Source organism: Lepidochelys olivacea (genome assembly GCF_965140295.1).
Source record: "Lepidochelys olivacea isolate rLepOli2 genome assembly, chromosome: 3".
NCBI lineage: Eukaryota > Metazoa > Chordata > Testudines > Cheloniidae > Lepidochelys > Lepidochelys olivacea.
In genome coordinates this window covers 128,997,166-129,006,374 of record NC_140413.1, presented here as the reverse complement: position 1 = coordinate 129,006,374, position 9,209 = coordinate 128,997,166, and the positions used below count along the sequence as shown (strand labels likewise).

The 9,209-nt window shown below is 40.4% G+C and overlaps 1 protein-coding gene across 1 annotated transcript in view; it reads right to left on the bottom strand.

Moving 5' to 3' along the window:
- Nucleotides 1-722: 722 nt before the first annotated feature.
- Nucleotides 723-9,209, bottom strand: part of SMOC2 (SPARC related modular calcium binding 2) — a 175,517-nt gene continuing 167,030 nt past the window's right edge. The window contains exons 12-13 of the mRNA XM_084624714.1: nucleotides 5,742-5,782; nucleotides 723-2,385 (exon numbers count right to left, since the gene is read on the bottom strand). Of these exons, the coding sequence (XP_084480840.1) occupies nucleotides 2,362-2,385; nucleotides 5,742-5,782 (65 nt within the window). The 3' untranslated portion in view covers nucleotides 723-2,361. The remainder of the gene's footprint in view (nucleotides 2,386-5,741; nucleotides 5,783-9,209) is intronic.

Sequence of the window (9,209 nt, the reverse complement as noted above, 5' to 3'; positions counted from 1 at the left end):
ACAAATTCTTACCCTTGTTTTTGAAAAAAAAAAAAGTGTGTGTCATGGACATTTCCATGGAAGATTGTTCCCATTGCATACACGTAACATCCCTTCTGAAGAGCACAGTGATGTCGAGTCAGATTCCTTCTTACAAATGCTATTGTTAATCCTATTGGGCCCAGTCTTGCTGGGCTTTCTTGAGAGGTGTTGAGTACTTAACACCTTCCAGCACTGAGCCTATTATTTTTACTTATACCCCACCTCAGCTGTGCATTTTACAGACAAGCTGAGGATCTGGCCCAAAGTTCCTATCTCGAAGAATTTACAATGTGGAACAGACATGAACCAATATAGGGCAAGATAACAGTCTGCAAGGAACCTGGGAACAAAAGGAGGTTGAAATGATATAATGTCCCTGTGATTGATTGTAGACACACCAAACACATCATTGGGTTTGTTCTATATTCCTGTTACCTTATTAAATGTTCTTCTTAAGCTGCCTCAGGAGGTGTGTGGAAACCAGAGAGATGGGGGCTGTCTAAGAACCTTGACCGGTAGGTACAGCGTGTGGGTCACTGCTGGAAAAGAAGTGTGTTGGAGGAAAGACTGGAAATGATTTCCTTCATTAGCCTCTGTTGTCTCTTAAAGGCTATTCACGTCATAGAAGAAAAACAACCAGAACAGGTTTGATAGCATACTAAGCTTTAATCTAAAAAAAAATTAAATTCAAAGTTTAGCATGATAAAAGGGTATCAAATTTTGAATAAAAGATGCTTTTACAAAGAAAACACACATTTGCATTTTGCCCCCCCCCTCCAAAAAAACAACCAACAACACCTCGGCACGTTCTTTTTTTAACAATTCCAACATATGCGCAGTCTCATAGCAATATTTCAGCATATATTCACTTGTGGAATTTAAATGAAACATTTTGTTTCCGTAACAAAGATTTTTCATATGCGAGTTTGAGCCAGGTCATCCTTCTGACTAGCTAATCTACACATTGCTCCAAAGGCAGGTCCCATACAACTTATTTTAACAACATGGAATAAAACTGCTGCTCATTGCAACGTGCCCCCCCCACCCACATGTTAGGGTTTTTAGATGCCAGCAGTCCATTGATCTCTGCATTGATCAATTCAAATGTTCAAGGTCTGAACCTTTTTTCAAGTTCCCTGCTAGTTCACATCTGCAAGCTCCTGTTCCCTTAAGGCACTCTAAAAGAGAGAACGAAAAGAGAGAGAGGAAAACATGACAGAAAAGGTATGAAAACTTGTAGGAACTTCTCCCAGAGAGCAAGGAGAATGCCTAAGGCAGGGGGATTTCTGGCTACACCTCCTTATGGCAACTATTCATAATTTGTTCAGTGATAGCTCTACCTTCTCATAGACCCTGCGGCACCCCCAGGAATGGATGGGGGCTCAGCTAAGTGTAGGGAAAACAAAAGACAGACAAGACTGTTTAGCCTTCTTTGTCTCTTCATAATTAGATTTACAATACTGAACAGATATGTCCCTTTGCTGCCTTATGCTTACTGCAGGAAAATGCTCTAGGGCTTGACAGAAACTAATTTGAGTGATATGATGATCCATCATATTGCTTTTCAGTTAGTTGCATGACTAATTCAGGCAAAAGGGCATACCCTCCCCCCCCCACCCGACACACACATCCTCACACGCACCCAAAAACAAACAAACAAAAAACCTTAGTAAAATTTATAATGGAAGGCACCTCAAATGGATAAAATACATTTTTCTACAAGAGCCCTAACCATAGAATAGCTGTTGGAATCCTTTAGTGGTTGCATTCTCACTACATTATCTTTGGAAAGCAAAATAATAAAATCAAAATGTCACCAACAGGGAAATATCCATTCAATCAGAGGCTGCAAAAATGAGTCAACAGCAATTTTCACACTTCCCTTGGACTTGGAAACATAAAATCTCCAACATTGCTTTGACAAAATTGTAAATACAGTAGATCTTAAGCAGTTTTTCAGCATAACTATGTTTAAATGACTGTATTGGTAAGGAAAAACAAGGCATACTATTGAAACCAAGATACTTAGAGGCAGGTTTCTATATTAATGTTTGCAAGAAAGCTGCTTTAAAAAAAGTTTAAATGCAAACTTTTACATCTCCAACACGTACAGATTTCATACGACAAAAGAAGGCACATACATTGTATGTGATAATTTTTCAAAACTAGCTGTTACATTTTCACAGATTAAAAAAACAGTCTGTTTAAATATCTCATTTCTACAAGGTGAATTTACATTTTAAAGTACAAAGTGCAAATACTATGGTTGTTTTTTTTATTGCCTTTTGGTGAGGAAATCTCCCACATGTCAAAGAGATCTGGCTTGGATATGTAAGCTGTTCATCCTTGCTTCTTAGAGCTTTGCTGAAAAGATATTTTTTAAAAAAGGTTTTATTATTAGTGATGCCTGCAAGTAATTTCATTCACATACCAACACTTATTATTTATATTCCAGTGCTGTCCATAGTCCCCAATCAAGATAATGGCCCCATTTTGCTGGATGTTGTACAAACACACATAAAAAACAAACCTTACTGCCCAAAGAGTTAACAATCTATTTTGCTGTCCATATAGATTGACAAAAGCAACATCTTTACAACCTTCTACCTATGGCATCCTTGGGTTCTGTGAAACACAATGCTCTAGATAATAAAAGCTGTCGTGGTGGGATAAATCTGGGTCCTTATATAGATACTGTATGTTTAAGGGCGTGCTGTTCTCGCAAAGAGTTCTTCGGAACTCCTTTCTGAGCAAATGCAGCAAGAGTTGGGAATGAGAGAGCTGTTGGGTTTCTTTCTTAGGAGCTTGTCTTGGTTGTTTTCTAGTATTTGTTTGTATCTATGATATTGAGCTGCCTTTTCGACAGCTATGGAGTTAAGTTTCTTCTCTAAGCTTTATGGATCAGTGAACTTCACACTGGAAGAGGACCTGACTTCTGAGATAGTAGTAAATCAGGACTACAAACTGGAAATTAATCTTCCCATCTATGCAAGTTGCAGAACCCTCTAATATGCTTTCTATGGCATGTGCCGCATAGGAAATAGACCACTGGCAAATGACCTATGTACCAGTTGTAGTTTCACTGTACATTCCTCTGGGCTGCATGTGTCCTTTTAAAGAAAATATGGCCTTACAATTTTTATATTTTCCCAATATGGCTCTAACTGATATAGACTCATAGAAATGTAGATCTGGAAGGGACCTTAAGAGGTTACTTAGTCCAGCCCTTTGTGATGGGGCAGGACCAAATATATCCAAACGATCCTTGACAGGTGTTTGTCGAATCTCCAGTGCTTAATTACCTTTACAGTTGGAAAGTTTTTTCCTAATATCTAACCTAAATCTCCCTTGCTGCAGATTAAGCCAATTACTACTTCTCCTACCCTCAGTGGACGGACATGGGGAACAATTGATCATGGTCCTCATTATAACAGCCCTTAACATATTTGAAGATTGTTATTAGATCTGCACTCAGTCTTCTTTTCCCAAGACTAAACATATCTAGTTGTTTTTTAGCCTTTCCTCATAGGCTGAGTTTCTAAACCTTCAATAATTTTTATTGCTCTCTTCTGGACTCTCTCTAGTTTATCCATATATTTTTTTTGTTCAAAATTGGACATAATACTCCAACTGAGGCCTCATCAGTGCCGAGTAGAACAGGTCAGTTACCATGTCTTACAAATTACATCCCTGTTAATACATCCCAGAATATTTGCTCTGTGTGTGTGTGTGTGTGTGTGTGTGTGTGTGTGAGAGAGAGAGAGAGAGAGAGAGAGATGGGTAGCAGAAAGCTGAGTAAAGCAAGTGGCATGTGGCCACTAACCTAATTCTTTGAACTCTATTCATATTTTATTTCAGATTGAAAAGTCACACATAAGACTACATGGACTTGGTGTATGTGCTGTATCTATATATTCACACAATCTATGTTACTGAATATGGGGTAATGCTTTGTTCACTCTTCCAATTAAAAAAAGAATTACTAAGGAAAATGATGTGGTCCTTCCCATGATGATTCTCGTTCAATTGCCCATCTCTAAAGTGGCTGATTTGATCATTCCCTTTTAGGCAGGTGGTTTCTTCTGAGCAGCTCCTAACCAGATTACTTAATTTCCAATGGCTTCCTTTCAAGTGCAAGCTTTTGTGATGAAAGCCACCTTTTGCATATGAGGGACATTTGTAGCTTTGCATTGTTATACAGTGTGACTGCCAACAGATGGCTTGCACAGCCAACTTTTTAAGATTCAAGGCTGTCATTTCTTTCCAACAGCTTTTAAAATAATGGATTCTGAGTCAGCAAAAATATGTAAAGATTTCTTTTTAAAATAGAAACAGTAGGCTCTTTCATTATAGATGCTACACGTTAGAATCAGATTACAGGAAAAGGGGAGGGGGGCATGTTATGCTTTGAGCGTTACACTCATGTGCCAATATTTGCTATTATGTAATTAAAATAACTCTTTGAACATTTTTTGAGTTCCGCCATAGTCATTGTTTTCAGGCTGCCCTGTTTAAAGTGTAAGTGATTTGCGGGCAGGATTTGAAAAGTTAAGACTATGAACATTTGTTTAAACAAAGGAAAATTTATCACATCTCTGTAGTTGTGAGAACGTTTTACATTCCATCAAAGGCGTGTGTAGGAGAGCTCTGGTAAAACCCACAACAAATACAAAGCTTGCATTAGGAAGTGTGCACCCAACATTAAACAAATCAAGAGATAAAATAAGTAACAAATTGGCTAGCAGCAATCAAAGAGCTTTGCCTTAGCTTTGGGGAATGCTATAGCAATTTCACCCTGTATTTGTTTGTTTTTTGACAAATTTAGCTCTCCAATAGATAGGAAGTGGTGTTTAATTAACCACAATTATGTCCCTTTCATAGCACAATGATCATTCTGTCTCATTTAATGCTGCTATTTAATCCCCTGGATTGTTACTTTAAATAATGTAGTTTCATTAGTAACTTAGAAGCAGATGATGAATTGGCTTTTGTCTCGTGTGCATTAATAATGGTTACATGGCGTCTCTCTTATGGTGTACCTGATATAAAAGTAACTGGCAGTTCTATCCCTGATGCCCTCCAGAAGTGAATTGTTAATTTAAAATTATATATAAATATAAATCCACACCAAAGAAAGTCATCTTCAGCTCCCTCCGCTGGCCTTCCCAGTGCATCCTATCTGTTCAATGTCTGTCTCCTGGGCAGGGAGTCTATCACTGTGTCCTGTATGGCACCAAGCACACTAACTCTAATAAATAACTATAGCGATCTAGGCCCCATTTATACCCTGACTGGTCTTGTCTTCACTAGGAAAGAAGAGTGTTCTTGGCATTTATTATAATCCTACTGTAGACAAGGCAAGTTGTAGTTATAACGTGTCAGCTGGTCAAGGTAAACCCTAGATTGCCAACTAAGGTTTACCTCAACCAGCAAATGTGTTAAAACTACAACTGCCTGGGCTACTCTAGGTGGGTTAAAAACACATCACTGCACTAGTGAAGAAAGCCCTAAGTGGGGCGTAAGAGGTGCATAGGCTTTGTGTGGGCCCTCTGCATGAGTGAGAATTTCAACTGGTCTGAATAAACAGGCTGTTCGCTGAACAGTTCCATGGGGAATCCTTCCACCCAGGTCACAATGTCAGATGACGAGTATGGGTAGCCTTAAGGCTGAAACTATAACAGCTAAAAAATACAGGATGGAGAGGCCTTTCCAGTACTCACCTGTCTGTTGGAGGAAGTGCTTTCAGGATTATTTTTGGGGGCTGGTGGAAGAGAGGGGAAAAATGTCATGAGAATGGCTTGCATGTTGTTTCTGTACAATACTGAGTACATTTTTCTTATTGTTAGTGGATCAACAATGTTTCCCTATTACAGAAATAACATCCTAAAGTGCTCTCCAGTTAAAACCACTACAGTAATATTGTAATCAGCAGTGTGCTACACGTTACTGCAGAATATTGCAATGGTTGCTCTATAAGGGCTGGAGAATGCAGCTGAAGTGGAATGGAAATTTTTCCATGCCGTCTGCCTACAGTGTACAGCAATGTAAATTTGATCAAAGAAAAGTCACCACAGTGCAAAATTTTGTATCCATGCTGCTTGCTGCATTTGAAGCATCTAGATCAGGGGTGTCCAACCTATGGCTCCGGAGCCACATGCAGCTCTTCAGAGGTTAATATGCAGCTCCTTGCATAGGGGCCAACTCCGGGGCTGGATCTATAGGCGCCACCTTCCCAATGTGCTACAGGGTGCTCACTGCTCAACCCCTGGCTCTGCCACAGGCCCTGCCCCACTCCACCCCTTCCCATGAGCCTGCTTCATCCTTGCGCTTCCTCCTCCCCTGTCCCCTCCCCCCCAGCCTCCTGCACACCACAAAACAGCTGATCATGGCAGGCGGGAGGCACAGGGATGGAAGGTTAGGTGCTACTGGGGGCATGGAGGAGCTGATGGGGGGGCTGCTGATGTATCTTTGGCAATGCACAATGGTAAATTCTGGCTCCTTCTCAGGCTCAGGTTGGCCACCCCTGATCTAGACCAAATCTGCATTTCTTGTCCATGCCAATGGCACAACTGGAATACATGAACAGGACCCAATGATGAAACCAAAATGCAGTGGAATGTCTTATCTAAACTGGCCGCACTATGAAAATACCCAGTAACACAGACAAAGGGCGGGGGGCAGCATCTCCTCAGAGACCCTAGAAAACCTGTGTAAAATCCTGGTTTTAACTGACAGGAACTGCTGGAAATGGGCCATGATTCTGGGTGTTTATAAGCAATGAGCAATCATTAATGAAATGCTCTGCATCACAAACTTTCCATGGGGCTAGACGATTGCTTTGCCTACAAGACAGACTTGATCACTAATTTTCTGTTAAGATGGACTTTGACAGAGAGGCAATGTGGTGACAGCAGCAGGGGACTCCTGATTACTAATCCCACTGTAACATCAACTCTGTGTGACCTTGGACAAGTCATTTAGTGTTCTTTAAACAACAGCATTATGTGGTGACTTTTTCTCTTGTCTGTGATACTACGACTAGTGATAAGGTTACATTTAGTTCCAGATATATGGGGATTAGATTAATGAACTTCCATTAGGCTAGTTCAATAAGGTTACATGAAAATATTTTCCCTTTGGTTTGCCCAGTATATTTTCACTTGTATTGCTTATGGCAAAAATAAGAACATTCTAGAGAACAGGAAGCCCCCATTATGAAATGTCATTCTTAGGAGCAATAGAACTTCATATTTTTTCATAAGTGAGATCCTCCATTTCAAACATCTCACTAAAATGTGCATTTTCTTCTTTCCCCTTCTCAGTAACAAAGCTGCCTCTTTATTGGAGTGACTTGAAAGCCGAATAACTGGATTCCTTCCCAGTAAATATCTGACATTTGTTTAGCGAGTGTTGTCATGTATTCAATTAATGTTGGACATCTCAAACTAATTTATTTATTGCTCTGATTTTTATTCTAATCTCCCTCAAGAACAAAGAGCATGGAAAACGGATGGCTGTCTGGAAGCATTTCCTTTTATTTTTGAACACTACACCACAGTGTATGCCCCACCACCCAGCAGGGATCATTATGATTTAATGTATAAAGGGGAATTTTGTCACTTGCCCTTAAGTGGCTATGCAGAAGCATATCCGAATGCAGGGAGGAAAGCAGGCTTCATGGAGTCTCAACTCCCCCTGCCCTTGGTAGTGAGTAGGTGGAGAGGAGGTGTGGAACAGATGGAACCTTAGTTTTGACTCCCAAGATGCTGGCCAGCAGAGTGAGCTGGTGCAATGGGGGAAGAAACATGTACCCTGTAAATGGCTGCTGGAACTTGCCTTCTGCTGGAGCCAAGGGGAACCAAGGTAGGAATTGTGATTCTCTGGTTTTATATCTGTTGATAGAAGAAATGGTGCCCATCTGGCATGGGTAGCACCCATTCAAGATTATGGAATCACCTGTACACATCAGGCCTAATTCCCCTCTCTTACACCAGTGTAAATCTGACTTCAGTGAAGTCATTCCCATTTTACACTGGAGTAAGTGAGAGAAGAATCCGGCTCATCAGTCAGGACACGTTCCCCAAATTTTAAAGAGGAACCTTTTTAAAAACGAAACAAACCAAACCCCAAAACACACCTTAAAATGATTAGGGCTAGTGGGGAACTTATTTTTCCCTCGCAAAAAAATTTCAGTGGCTTTTTTTTTTTATTTTTGTCAAATTTTCTTTGACATTTTTGATTTGACAGAAAGCCAGCAGTTTCAATTTCCAGCAACCAAAATCCACTGAGTTGTCCATTGGGCAGAGTATAGGAGACTGAGTGAGTAAAACTGGGTTTTAGTCCCAGTCCGGTCACTAACTTGCTGTGTGTCCTTGGTCAAATCACTTAGGGCTTGTCTTTACGTACAGCACCACAGTGGTGCAGCTGCCCTGATGCAGCTGTAGCACTTTGGTGAAGATACTCCTACACTTGGGAGAGCTTCTCCTGTCAGTGTAGTTAATTCACCTGCTTGAGAGGCGATAGCTATATCGACGGGAGAAGCTCTCCTGCCAACATACCACTGTCTTCACGGGGCTAGGTTAGTATAACTACATCGCTCAGCGGTGTGGATTTTTCATAACCCTGAACGACACAGTTATATTGATATAGGTCTGTAATGTAGACCTGGCCTTAGGGCCTGGTCCTCATTTAAACTAAGACTGCTGTGCACTGCCTGGCAGTGCAATGGGGCCTTAAAGTAGATATAAATGGGTAAATTGTTACATTTGCACCTTTGTACACAGCCAGAGGAGTGTATAGTAGCCTTCGTGTAAATGAGAATCAGGCTGTTGACTTTAACCAGGTTGTTAACTTTCCATTTTGACCTCTGTAAGTGGGGATAATGATACTTCTGTACCTTTGCTGAATGATTTTTAGATCTGCTGTATAGGTGAAAAGTACTGAGTATTATTATTATTCAACCCACAGAAAATGTACTGGATTAGATATGTTTTACAAAATCCATTAGTCTGCTAATAGCCAGTTTCCTTTATGATTGCAGTCTACTGCTGTTATCCTATTTTCTCTGACCTACAATATCTGGTCATGAATAAAAGCTGTATGGGGAACAATTTGTTTCTGACAGAAGTTTCCCAGTCAGTATGTTCCCTCTCTTTCCTTCTCACACTTGTGATAGCTTTGTTTACTGG